This window comes from Lathyrus oleraceus, chromosome 3, assembly GCF_024323335.1.
Source record: "Lathyrus oleraceus cultivar Zhongwan6 chromosome 3, CAAS_Psat_ZW6_1.0, whole genome shotgun sequence".
Taxonomy (NCBI): domain Eukaryota; kingdom Viridiplantae; phylum Streptophyta; class Magnoliopsida; order Fabales; family Fabaceae; genus Lathyrus; species Lathyrus oleraceus.
Window position 1 is genome coordinate 512,711,428 of NC_066581.1, and position 15,016 is coordinate 512,726,443.

General features: G+C 35.7%; 1 protein-coding gene across 1 annotated transcript; it reads left to right on the forward strand.

Annotated features, from left to right (window-relative positions):
* Window positions 1-11,557: 11,557 nt before the first annotated feature.
* Window positions 11,558-13,546, forward strand: LOC127128526 (pectate lyase). The gene is made up of 3 exons (XM_051057868.1): window positions 11,558-11,947; window positions 12,221-12,908; window positions 12,982-13,546. The coding sequence occupies exons 1-3, from the start codon at window positions 11,763-11,765 to the stop codon at window positions 13,447-13,449; spliced, it is 1,341 nt and encodes a 446-aa protein (XP_050913825.1). The 5' UTR covers window positions 11,558-11,762; the 3' UTR covers window positions 13,450-13,546.
* Window positions 13,547-15,016: the final 1,470 nt, after the last annotated feature.

Sequence of the window (15,016 nt, forward strand, 5' to 3'; positions counted from 1 at the left end):
ATGCTTATAACATCATGTGTTGTTATAATTTCGTCTTTTTTTTTACTCTAAAATGTTACTCTTTTTATTTCCAAAGATTATTTTGAAGTGATAACTAACTTGTTCATCGGAGTGTTTGTAGAAAGGCATGTACGCTCTTGTCATGAATAGATCAAAATGAGTCTTGAGGTCATTACAGGTATTGTTCTTCTATTGCTTCTTTTCATTTGGTTTTTACAATAAATGCAAAGTGATTGTTTTGTTACAAGTAGTAAACACTACACAAATCCATAACAAATATTGAGCAGTTTCTCGCATTTTCTCTTTTATATTATACTGGTAAGGGTTGTATTGTGTTTTGATTTCGCTGTTTCTTTTGGTCATATTTGATAGGGAGAGCCAGCCGTTGAGGTTACAAATGAAGGTGTTGATGCTGCAGGGCATACAACTGGTACATCTTTGGTGGTCGTGTTCAAACATAGGAAGGTTCTCAACCCCAAGAGTGTGATCAAACCAACATCACTAGCTAAAGATTATTTTGAGAATAACATCTATCGAATAAATTTCAGACGAAAGACCTTGTTAAACTCCTATATTTTTTGGGTATTGAGGTAGTTCAATCTAAAGATGATATGGTAATTTCTCCGGAGAAATATGCTATGGATACTTTTGAAGAAACAAGTTTGTAGATAATGCATTCATAGAAAGTAAGTCACTTTAACTTGTTGGTATCATCCAAAGGTAACTAGAAATACTATGTTTGGTTTGGTAGGACTTTCTAACTGTATGTTGTTCTTTTTCCTTTTTCAAATACTTCCCATAAAGGTCAATGTCACTCTTTTATGTTTATAACATCATGTGTTGTTATAATTTCGTCTTTTTGTTTACTCTAAAATGTTACTCTTTTTATTTCCCAAGATTATTTTGAAGTGATAACTAACTTGTTCGTCAGAGTGTTTGTAGGAAGGTATGTACGCTCTTGTCATGAATAGATCAAAATGAGTCTTGAGGTCATTACAGGTAATGTTCTTCTATTACTTCTTTTCATTTGGTTTTTACAATAAATGCAAAGTGATTGTTTTGTTACAAGTAGTAAACACTACACAAATCCATAACAAATATTGAGCAGTATCTCGCATTTTCTTTTTTATATTATACTGGTAAGGGTTGTATTGTGTTTTGATTTCATGTTTCTTTTGGTCATATTTGATAGGGAGAGCCAGCCGTTGAGGTTACAAATGAAGGTGTTGATGCTGCAGGGCATTAAATTGGTACATCTTTGGAGGTCGTGTTCAAACTTAGGAAGGTTCTCAACCCCATGAGTGTGATCAAACCAACATCACTAGCTAAAGATTATTTTGAGAATAACATCTATCGAATAAATTTCAGACGAAATACCTTGGTAAACTCCAATAATTTTTGGGTATTGAGGTAGTGCAATCTAAAGATGATATGGTAATTTCTTCGGGGAAATATGCTATGGATACTTTTGAAGAAACAAGTTTGTAGATAATGCATTCATAGAAAGTAAGTCACTTTAACTTGTTGGTATCATCCAAAGGTAACTAGAAATACTTGTGTATTATTATGCATATATGTGAGTTATGTGTAATTGAGCATTTATGTGATAAAAGTGAAAGCATGACGTGATGCTGATTTTGTTGATGAGACGTGTGATATGAGATACGAGTGATTATTGAAATATATTTTAATTACAGTCAGAGTAGGGTCATTTTGCATCTATTATTGTCGAGTAATTATGTATAGTCAAAGTGGGGTTGTACTGTATTTTCTATGACATTCATCATGTGTCATTATTACGAAAGAGGCATGTTTGCTAGTTAAGAGTGGAGACTAATGACTTGTCACAAGCCTTGAATTAGGGTTTGGAGCTCAGAGTGGGGGTTCGGAGTTCGCAGAGATGGGGACCCCGTTTGTATGAAAAACTAAATGTTGAGTATGTACCGCATGCATATCAAGTAAAGTTCTGAGTCCAGTTCAAAGTGGGGACCGTGATGAGCATGAGTCGAGTCATTGTTGCATTATATTGCATGATTGTGATTGAATGTGTGTGTTATGGTTGAGATGTGAATAAATGATGTTGGCGTGTTTCCTAACTATGTGGATGATTGTGTAGATGTGTGAATCTAACCTGAATGTGTATGCCCCATTTATTATTTGAATGTATTATCACTCCTTTTCCGTGTTGTTGTGTATGTGCTCCTATGAAGTACAGATAATCAGGAACTTGAGTAGGAGCTTGAGGCTGAGGAAATTGTTGTGCCTCTTTAGTTGGCTTTCGTTCAAGTCTATAGTTGGAGGCGGTCTGATACGTAACATGAGGGGAACTGGTTGTCCTATATTTGTTTTGTTACATATCTTCCTATTTGTTTTAATTTTGCGATGAACTATCAAAGTTTCTATGCAGACTTCGCGAGCTAATACTCATCAAGGATAGGGAGTCGACCTCACTGAAGAATTGAAGAAACACGGATGGGAAACTTACTTTCAGAGGCTTTATGGTCCCATTTATACTTTTTTTGTCAAGGAGTTCAGAATATTCGCAGACTGCGATGACCATTGTATTGTCTCATATATTCTGGGCGTGAAGATGGTCATCACTGAAATATTAATTTCCAAGCTTCTGAACATGGAGAAAACTAGGGGCAGAAGAATTTACAACATAAACCCTAGGGCAAGATACATGTCTTAGGAGACTGTTCCCAATATCTTCAAACAAAGCCCTGAAGGCAGATTCTCCAAGAACAAAGAACTTCACCAGAACCTGAGAGTTTGGTTGAAGATCATTTTGGGCACCATTCATCACCGTCCAACTTCAAACTCTTCAGACTACATCAACACTGACCAGAAGGGTATCATTTACTGCCTTTACAAGAGATTGAAGTTGAATCTCCCTGTGTTGCTTTTCAAATGCCTAAGGGATTCAGTCAGAGATACAAGGAATCACATGAAACCCAAAAACTACATCCCTTTGGGAAGACTGATCTCTGATGTTCTGATTGAAAGAGGGTTAATGGACCATCTGATATCCCACAATCTGATGGAAGATGTGACCGTGGACGTTGGGAAACCTCTGAATGCCAGGAATCTGAAAGGCATGCGGGTTATTGAAAGGGTCTTAACAAGACCAACTCTGGATACATCTTGGGAAGCTCTGAAGGATCAGAGAAAGATTCCAAATGGTCTCTATTTGTTCTCCAAGATAGATCCTCCTGAGGTCATTGCATACTACCTCCAGGATCTAGCAACTCAAGGAGTGGACATCTCAGAGTTCACAATAGATTGGCTACCAGAACATCCTCCAAATTTCATGAAGAGGGTGCGAGAGCCTTTTGAAAGGAAGTCGAAGAAGAAGACTCTAAAGCTGGAAGATACGTCAGAAACCAGACCTCCTGTGCCTCTGGTCTCCTCTGCTTCAAGTAAGTCAGTTCCCTTTGACACTCTTTTAAACTCTAATATAAATCAACTATATTCCTCTCTACCTCAACCATCTTCTACCTACACCAACTCTAAACCCACAACATCCACTTCAAATCCCTATGAACCTCATAACTCTAACCCACCATCATCTCCCCTCCAACAATTTAATCTCACCACCACCACACTCCCCGTCTCTGAGGCTTTACTTCTAAATGAACCCATCTCACCTTAATCTTCAACTCCCTCATCTCCATCTTACTACGACATATCCTCTTACTCTGACCAGATAGAAACCATTGATCCTTCATCTCCAACACTAGCTCAACTCTAAGCCAACATACTATTTGAACAAAACCCATATGAGCCGGAAACCTTAATACCCTCCCCATCTGAACATCCAACAGAACCATAATCTGAACATTAAACAGTCCCACCATCTGAACTTCCCACTAAACCCACGTCTAAATCCCCCACGACACAAACCTCTGACCCTCCCAATGAAACCAACCCCACCTTACAAGAAACCATCAATCTAGCTTCTGACCCTGAACCAACCTTTCCCACCCTAGAAGAGCCAATTGCTTTATTTTATGAGTCCTCAGCTGTGAAACTCATATCACTGTCTGAGAATTCCAAACTAACTGATGATCCCTCTGAAGTAAGGAATCACTAGAATGGATTTATGAGATGGATGACATCTGAGGTATTCAAGCTGAAAGGTCTCTCTGAACAAGTCATAAATGATTACATCAACAACATTGAAGAGAGGCTAGAGGCTCGTCTGGCCAAAGAAGATGAAGAGAAAGCTCGCCAGGACGCTGAAGAAAAGGCAAGACTGGAAGCTGAAGAGAAAGCAAGGAAATAAGCATAAGAAAAATCCTCCGTTGAGGCTGTTGCTGCTGAAGATGAAGCCAAAGCCAAGGCTGACACTAAAGAAGCAACACACATTGCTGCGGAAGAATCTGCCAAGGCAAAGGAAATAGCTCTAACTCAGGGTGAGACATCTAACTCCGATCTTTCTCCATTGGTGCCGAAGACTCTGGAGGTACTCCAGAAAGAACAACATATCGTAAGAGCCAGATTGGATCAACAGGACTCTGTCAGCTTAAGTATTCAGAGTCTCCTACCTCAGCTGCTCCAGAGGATGCCGCCTCCTCCAAACCCTTAGTCACCTTAGGATTTCTGCTATGTTTTTCTCTTATGTTCTTCTAAGTATTTATTTTTACTTCTGTACCTACTTTTCTTATCCAATGAAGTTCTTATCTTGCTATTTGTTTGTCTTTTTGAGTCTGACAAAAAGGGGGAGAAATCATTTATCTGATGAAATTAATATCTGAGCCTCATAATGCACCGCTTACATTCCAAAAATATTATGTTGTCTAAAGTTTTTTTTGCAGGAAGGATCTGAGTAAAACATCTGAGAAACAAGCTAAACAACATAAGAAGGTCTAGTAAGAACGCCTAATCCCCCAGTATCAGATTCAGGGGGAGATTGCCTATCTCAGGGGGGAGGGGTCACAATACATCTGACTCTCTAACTAACTTCCACTTATGATAACAAAGTATCATTGTTTCATCAACAGTCTGTAGTTTTTGTTATCATCAAAAAGGGGGAGATCGTTATGACAAGATTTTGGTTCTGCAATGTATCCTTAAATTTTGATGATAACAAAGGATGAAACACTTTGGTACCTTGATAAAATTCTCTAAGAGTGCAAGGCTCTAATGATTAATGCATATGAAAAAACAAACTCTAAGCCTTAAGCATGTCCAGAACAATTGAACAAAAAGCTAAAAGCATCACTCTGATGACTCAAGACTCTGACCTTCTGGATCTGAAAGACCTCTCAACTGAAGACTCTAAGGACCACTACATATGAGGAACATAAAATCAAAGATTAATCAAAGAGCTTCTAATGAAAAACATCAGGCAATTATCTAAAGAATACATGATCTAAGTGAAGTATCTAAACTTCCCGCACTCTGACTCTCACCTATCAGATCAGATCTAGACTTAACAACAAAGTATTCCAAAATGGTATAAATCTATATATGGAGAAAATTAAGTAATATCATAAACTATTATGGAAAGGACAACAAACTTAATAACAATTAAGTACCATAATTGGCAAAGATATCAGCATCAATGTATCATCCAACGATATCATCAACAAGTACTATAAAGGTCTAACCTTCATCATACCAATACACGAAATTGTTCAACAAGAATTATACTCATCAAAATACAAATACTCACAAAGTCTTGCCTCACTTTTTCACACGAGTTTTTGCTCATCAATGTGAGATTCAATTATTATTACTGTGTTCATTTTGCTTACCTAGAAGCACTAAACACCTCTTGTAATTCTATAATATTTGTTGTAATATTTCCTCAAATGGCTTGTAAAGTCTGTAGACTTGAGAGGGATAAGAGATCCTTGTACTCTTAGACGTTGTTGTAATCTTTCAAGATTAGTGGTTTAATTATTTAGCCCAATTTTTCATCATGTATTCTTGTATTACCTTTAATTAATTAATTGGTTAATTCTAAATAATCTTGGTTACTATTTCCATTTAATCAAATTTGTACATAGGACCATTTTTCCCTTAGGGCTTAGGACTCTGATTCAAATACATGTTCGCTTAGTTTAGGGCCTTAATCAAATTTGTATGATCTTATTTAGTTGATTAACCCTATAGGTTTATTATTGTATAGTTCAACTATTCATTTTAATCCCCACTGATTAGTGTTGACCAAAGGTCGCTTTGGTCAACCAAATCCTTTGTAATTGTGTTATAAGCCCCAAACCTATTTCAAGTGATCAAAAGATCCTTGAACACTTGATATGGCAAGCTCATGGTGCTCAATCTATTATGGATATGCTAAATCTCAGGAGCTCAAGACCTCAAGATTCAAATGTAAGATCAAGACTTCAAGTCAACATCAGTCAAGCATGGCTAGCAACATTGACTACTTATCAAGCACATCAAAGGTATAAACACTTATTAATCATGATTCAGATTGTGTGGCACGAGCCTTAAAAATACAGAATGAATGAGAGTGGAGAATTCCATCAACTCTTTCTAAATATCTTTGGGTACAGGACGTTTGACCCAGTTGCTTATCGTATTCACCTCTATTTATAGACTTTAGTGAAAATTTGAATCATATGATTGTCAAGTCTCTCCCTTCACAAAGCAGCAGTGCAACAAACAAAAAACTCCCTTAACAACTTATCAATCATAACTCAAGTTGTACGACACGATCCTTAAGAAATAAAGAATGAATGAGAGTGGAGAATTCTATTAACTCATTCTTAATATCTTTGGGTACGGGGAGCTTGACCCAGTTGCTCATCGTATTCACCTCTATTCATTGGCTTTAGTGAAAATTTGAATCACACAATTGACAAGTCTTCTTCAAGAAAGCATCAATCATTCAACACTTCAACATTGAAGCATCATTACTCTCCTCCTTGATGTTCATACATATTTTGGGATCATTATCTTGGGGTTACATACCCATTTCTCAATCATTTGCTTCATGCATTACCTATTAGTTCAGACTCTGGATTTGTTTATTTCCCACAAGGTGCAGACCTTGGAACTTCTTTTAGCCTATGGAGTACATACTCTGGCTTTGTTCCTTGCCTATAAGATACAGATCTTGGCATCCTTGCCCCATTGAGTTCAGACTCTAACCACCTTGATTTTTCCTATAACGTACAGACCTTGGCATCTTGCATATACAGTTCAAACTTTGGTATTCATTCCTCCAGCCTATAGAGTTCAGACTCTGACTACCTCTTTCATTGCCTTAAAATTCAGACTTTGGAATCATACTCTTTTGCCCTCACTGAGTTCAGACTCTGATATTCAGATCATTTCATCTGCCTTGTATAGTTCAGACTATGGCATGCTTATACATCTTGCCCATGGAGTTTAGACTTTGGTAACCTTTGACATTGTTTTGAAGTTCAGACTTTGGCATCATTTTGCTTTTCCCTTATTGAGTTCAGACTCTGGGAATCTATTCCTTACCTTTGTATTAGTTAAGACTATGGCATTCATCTATCTTTCCATATGGAGTTCAGAATCTGACTATATCTCATTCTTCCATGTGGGGTACAAACCCTGGCAATATCATTTCCTACCCCAGGGAGTCTCAGACTCTGGTAGCACCTCTGATTCAGACCATGCCTTCATTGATACCTTATGGTTGATTACCATCATTGGTTAATGCCACGTCCTTGCTTTGTTAAGCAATTTGCTTTTTCTCTAGGCAATCCTATCAAACATCTTTCTTTGCTTTCAGCTGTAGTAGGCTGAACTACGATTGCTCTTATTTTCTCATTGCACAATGAGAATACGTAGGCATGAGGGTTTGAATCCTCCGTGAGCATACTTGTTTATATCTCCTCCATTCATCTCCACGATGCATTCATATACTATATTCATTCACTTTCTATGATATACCCTATTCTTTGAGCCAAGTACATTATCCCTTTGAGATTCATCTTGTATCTCCGTGTGAACCAAGAGTTGTTTGTGTTGTGAAACCAAATACTTAATTCCCTTTGTTTCGGCTATTCCATATAGTGGTGAATGTTCAGACTATCCACATATTGGTCAACGTCGGTTTTACTCTTGGGTTCATATTTCACCCCTTGTTGGAGTTCAAACAACATTATCCTTTGGTTCAAACCATACTTTGATCACAATCCTTTTCACCTCCCACCACTAGTTCCATGAACTACGGAGCTCTGAATTTCTCATTGCACTATGAGAATACGTAGGAATGAGGGGCCCAATCCTCACCAAGCACTTTATCTATTTCTTTTCCTTTCCCCTTATTCCTTTGCAAGTAATCTTTAGATATAACACCTATTCGAGCAAGAACAATCAAAACGGTTTCCATGGAGTACCATGGATGTCAGGGGCGCTAATACCTTCCCCTTGCATAACTAACTTCCTTACCCAATTATCTCTTTCCTCCGGGTTTTATTAATGTTTTCCCTTTCCTTCGGGAATAAATAAAGTTCAATGGCGACTTTGTTGTATGTCCGAGCGTGCGATGCGTTCGGGTATATTTCCGCTAGCTTCACACATCATCCACTTGGATCACATTAGACGGGTCTAGAATGTATCTTCTCAACTATGACACATCAAACACATCATGAAGATTAACAAGCGACGGTGGTAAATAAATCTAATTTACCACTTCTCTTATCCTCTGCAAAATCTGGTACGAACCAATAAACACATAGTGAGCTTTCGAGACTTCAACACTCGACCAACACCAGTTACCGGAGTAAATCTCAAAAACATGTGACCCCCCTCTTGGAACTCAAGTGTTTTCCTTCGCTTATCATGATAGCTCTTCTGGTGACTCTGTGAAGCTCTCGTCTTCTCATGGATCACTTTGATCTTCTCTGTGGTCTATTAGATAATCTCCAGTTTAATCACAACACCTTCTCCCGACTAATAACAACATAAAGATTGTGACAATTAGGGGGTGGGGACTTTGTTGTACTAATGAATTAATGAATCATTGAGAAAATATGTTAGTTAAGATAATGGTTACACTATTAGAAAGGTTAGTTTGAGTACCTTTGAAATTAAAGTTGTTATGATGTAAGTTATGAGGAAGAGTTAGAATTTCCAAGACAATTAATAATTTGTGGTGTTAGACAGTTAGAAATTAATTTGTCAAGTGAATCTCTTTTTGAATTGCTAATCCAAAATGTGGAATTATGATTGCTAATTGATGAAACTTAGAGATGTTAAGGCATCTCTGAACTATGATTTTTAGCGGCTAGGTTAGTAAATCAACTAATGGTTAGTATGTATGTTAGCCATCAATTTTGATAGATGCAGATGTTGGATGTTAGGTTGGTTTTGAATTATTGGTGTAATGTGTTTACATTGTTGAATATGTTCATTGTATATGTTGCTGTCATGGTTTGGTTTATTTATGTACATGAAGTGTAGGCCAAGAATTGTATATGGTGCTAACTCATTTTCACTGCTGCAGAGCTAGTGTTAGGCTTAACATGAAGCAATGTTCCTGACGATTTTTACAAGACATGAAGGCTTGGCATGACATAAGGGAGACTTAGCATGTCATAATGCACACGAGGAGGTTTTGGATTACAACTTGAAGAAATTGAAGGACCACATGAAGAATCAAGTGAAAAGTAGGTATAGGATTAGTTTTGACTTTTGGTCAACTGTTTGACCAAAAGTCAACTTAAGGTTAAATGTGATTTTTCTCATGTAATTTATACTTTGGCTCCTTATAATGAAATCTTTTACGTTTGTGATGAAAACTTTGATTTCCGAATATAATGTAACTTGTTTCATAAGAAAGATGGCTTTCCCTCTAAAATATGACTTTTGAAATTTTGAAATATGTTTGAATATGAATCTTGATCCTTGAATGTAAACTTTGAATTTGAATGAATGCATTAAACCCTTTAATTACTTGAGTCCTAAGAACAAAATCCCATCCATTAATATGCAAGCTGGCCTCATAGGGAAATGGTCAACAAAAAGTCGACCTTCCATGGTTGACTTTTGCTGGCCAAAGTCAAATCTGCAGCATTACTTCCAAATCCACTGTCCATGATGTAGTCAAATATAATCAAAGATCTTAGACCAAGGGTTATGGTCCCATAGAGACTTGATCCACATAGATAAGCCAAATTTCTTATGCCCACAGCCAAAAGTTTAAGATGAAGCACAATGAAGTCCACAAGCTTGCATACCATAATTCCATGTCTTGTATCTTAAATAAGAAACATTTGAATCAAAAGATTGTTATTTAAAAAGATGCAACTGTAAATGAATGAACTAAATGACTATGAGTATGCAGATGAATCATAGACTAAGAGGAAGATGAAAAGTGGGAAGAAGTAGGACAAATTTTTGGGTATGGCAAATTAGGATAAAAAAGTTAGTGTAAAACTGAATGATTCGAATCAATCTTGTAAAATCTCAAATTTTCAAATTTTTAAAAGCTTTTTGAGATTTTACCTTGAATCAAAGTTTGTCTAAAAACACAAAGTCATTTCATTCTACTATCACATGCTATTGATCAAAGAGAATTTAGATCAAGATCAAATCTAACCAAAGTTTTATGCATGCTAAACACGAGAAATACCATCATGAAAGAGATTCAACTAATCAAAATAAAACAAAGATGAAAGCGATAGAACAAACAATAAAACAACCAGATAATAGAGGCATGCATCTACATCACTCTTGCATGTTCATATCAAAATTCAAATTCAAAATCCTTATATAAGTTGGCAGATACCTTTTATCAATTATTTTAAAATTATTCTTTTGGCTTATAAACACACGTAATAATGTGTCAATAGATTATCATAACTCATAATACAACTACAAACAATATTGACAAGTTATATACCCTCCATACTGAAGCTCATATGAAGGCACACATAACTGACCATGCTCTTTAAGTGAACTTGATTTTTTATTTTTGAGTCTATGTGTAAGTACATCTTTAATGGTGCTCATATCAATATACTAATAAATAAAATAATATTAGCTCATAAAAAACTCAATTGATATATGACATGGATTGAATGGAGCAAATCCTAGCGTGTGTGTGTGTGTATATATATATATATATATATATATATATATATATATATATATATATATATATATATATATATATATATATATATATATATATATATATATATATATATATATATATATATATATATATATATATATATATATATATATATATATATATATATATATATATATATATATATATATATATATATATATATATATATATATATATATATATATATATATATATATATATATATATATATATATATATAATATATAATGTGAGATTTAAAAGTATGGCCAAATTTAGAAAATTTTGAGCAATTAACATTGACTTGGACAATTTTTAACAGACTAATTTTATTTGTATAAGATCCTTTTCTTATGCTAGATTGAATGGATAAAAAATAGCCTAAGAAAACACAACGGTTATCCACTCAACTTTGTCCTAAATATAGAACCACAATTTTCACATCAATCTTTTCGACCATTATATAAAGCATTCTAAGTTCTTGCAAAAAGAGCAGTCAAACACCCAACCAATATGCTGCCTAGACAATAAACATTTCTTGGTTTAATTGGCATCGGTGCTAAGGTCATTTAATTGGAAGATTATTTCTGAGACCTTAGCAATCCTTGCCAGAAAAACCAAGAAAAAATATCATAGAAACTTTGAGCAAAATCAACAATAAAAAATAAATTAAATTCATTCAAGCATTGGAATAATAATGGCAAGTAAAATTGCACTTATTTTCTTGGTTTTGGCAATTGCCATTCCATGCTTTGAAGCTGGTATTGCTGAGTTTGATGATTATCTTAAAGCACAAGCTAGTTTAGCTCGTGAGATTGCTCTTAAGTCTTATATTCCCAATCCAGAAAATATTACAGCTGAGATCAATCATCATGTTCATATGTAATTTTTTATAACTCTTCTCTAGTTATATGATCAAATATATGATATATCTATTCATATTCAATATCATGTTTTGGTTGTAATGGTTGTAAGTAGTCACAATCTCGAGCTTGTGAATGTATGCATCAATTGTCTGATCAAGATTGAACAATCCGTATAATTTTTAATTTGGATCGTCTAATCTTGACAGAATAATCGATCAAGATATGTATAGTTTTCGTGAATTTGAAAAATGGATTAATCTTAACAAATGATTGATTGAATTTTATTTAGGGCAATGGAAGAGTCATTGGCGGAGGAATATTCAAATAACACAAGGAGGGAACTAAGAGGACATGCGCGTCGCGGTGGTAAAGCACAACCTTGCATGGCCTCTAATCCGATCGACAGTTGTTGGAGGTGCAACAAGGATTGGGCAAAAGATCGTCAAAAGTTAGCCAAATGTGGAAAAGGTTTTGGTAGAAAGGCCGTAGGAGGACTTGGCGGAAAATTCTATGTTGTCACAGATCCTTCCGACAACGATATGGTTAACCCAAAACCTGGCACTCTCCGTTACGGTGCCACTCGAAAGGGACCACTTTGGATTATTTTCGCACATAGCATGGTCATTAGATTGAATCAAGAGTTGATGGTTTCTTCCGACAAGACAATCGACGGTCGTGGTGCCGAAGTTCACATTAGGGATGGTGCTGGAATTACAATGCAATTCGTGAACAATGTCATTATTCATGGTCTTCACATAAAGAACATTAAGGCTAAGAATGGCGGTATGATTAGAGACGCTTTTGATCATGTTGGACTAAGAACAAGGAGTGATGGTGATGCTCTCTCCGTCTTTGGTTCATCAAACATCTGGATTGATCATATTTCGTTATCCGAATGCGAGGATGGTCTTATTGATGTCATTCAAGGCTCTACCGCAATTACCATCTCAAATTGCCATATGACAAAACATAATGATGTAAGTATAACTAAAAATTTTCACGGTCGCATAATCACATACAAAATTAAACGAATGTATCTATATATTTCAGGTGATGTTGTTTGGAGCAAGTGATAAATACACAGAAGACAAGATTATGCAAATCACCGTTGCATTCAACCATTTCGGACAAGGATTGATCCAAAGAATGCCAAGGTGTAGATGGGGATTTTTCCATGTTTTGAACAATGATTACACACACTGGATCATGTATGCAATTGGTGGTAGCTCAGGTCCAACAATTCTTAGTCAAGGAAACCGTTTCATTGCTCCTAACAACAATGCTGCAAAGACAGTGACACATAGAGATTATGCAACAGAAGATGTTTGGTCTAAATGGCAATGGAGATCAGAAGGTGATGTCTTCATGAATGGTGCAACATTTATTCAATCTGGGGCTCCTATTAAGAATCTTCCATTCAAGAAAGGGTATTTGATGAAACCAAGACATGGATCACAAGCTAATAGGCTTACACGCTTTTCTGGTGCAATAAGTTGCAGGGTGGGTAGGCCTTGCTAGAAAATATGTTCATTTATGTCTTATGTTCATTTATGTCTTCATTGATGTACTTAAATTTATATGAAGAAAATAATAACAACATAATGATTATTAGGCATTTTACTCCTTCTTCAGCTTTGATTTTAAAAAAAAATTAAAAGGATATAAACATGACTTTGATAAAGAAAAAGAAAAGATTAAAGAAAAGTAGAGTAAAGAATGTTACTCTTTGAGACAGTGAAGAGAGAAAGAAAGAGAATAAGGAAATAAAAATCGTATTATTGAATTGAATGATAAAATTAAATTACAATAAATATATATATATATATATATATATATATATATATATATATATATATATATATATATATATACTTGAGTACTAAGTAAAATAACAAACTAAACCCTAATTAGCTTTCGGCTTGGGCCGCACAACTCAACTTGGATTCTATCTAATATCTCAACATGCCCCTTATAATCCAAGTTATCGAAACACATTAATCATTGTCGATCTGAACTATTCATAATTTCTTTCTCAATGTTAGGAACCTGTCGATCTTCAATCCTTTGGTGAAAATATCGGCCAATTGCGCTTCACTTGAGCAAAGCCTTACTTCAAGTTCATCTCGATTTACCTTCTCCCCTAAGAAGTGAAATCTAGCTTCTATGTGCTTACTTCCTCCATGCAAAACTGGATTCTTTGCAAGATTTATGGATGACTTGTTGTCGATATGCAATACCAGAGGTTTCTTTACTTCAACCTCGATCTCTTCCAGCACATATCTGATCCAAATTGCTCGACACACAGCATACGATCCTGCTATATATTCAGCCTCACACGATGATAATGCCACCACAGGTTGCTTTCTCGAGCACCTTGAGATTAGGGCACCAAATACTTGAAACAAATGTATAGTAGTTCTTCTTCAATCTTCCTTATCCCCACACCAATCAGCATCTGAATAATAAGTAACCATAGCTTTTTTGCTTTCAGAGTCTCGTCGAAATAAAATTCCATAGTTTGTCGATCCTTTTAAGTATCTCAGGATTTTCCTTGCAGCCTTCATGTGTGACACCCTTGGTTCACTCATACATATGCTCACTAATCCGACTGAGAAATATATATTAGGTCGACTGTTGCACAAATATCTCAGAGATCTGACAATTTGTTTGAACAAAGTTGCGCCGACTTCGTATTCCTCTCCGGCTTCTCCAACTTCAAATTTGTTTCGATAGGAGAAGATGCAGGAGTCAAATCATCCATCACGAATCTCTTGAGTATCTCCTTGACATAATTTCTTTGATGTAGCACCATACCTTGCTTCGACATTTGAAATTCCATGCGTAAGAAGTATGATAACTTTCCCAGATCTGACATTTCAAATTTCTTCTTCATCGGCTCTTTGAACTTTGACAAGTTCTTAAAGTTATTTCCAGTTACAAGTAAGTCATCGACATATAAGCAGGTGAATGATATATCTTGTGCCACAACCTGAACATATATACCATACTCATATTTGCATTTGACGAATCCCAATTCTACCAAGTATGAATCGATATTCTTGTCCCATGCCCTATGTGCCTGCTC

Excerpts from the sequence above, each read along its gene's own strand:
- LOC127128526 (XM_051057868.1), top strand. The coding sequence starts at position 11,763 with ATGGCAAGTAAAATTGCACTTATTTTCTTGGTTTTGGCAATTGCCATT. Across the intron at positions 11,948-12,220 it reads ATCAATCATCATGTTCATAT|GGCAATGGAAGAGTCATTGG; the intron begins GTAATTTTTTAT and ends AATTTTATTTAG. Across the intron at positions 12,909-12,981 it reads ATATGACAAAACATAATGAT|GTGATGTTGTTTGGAGCAAG; the intron begins GTAAGTATAACT and ends TATATATTTCAG.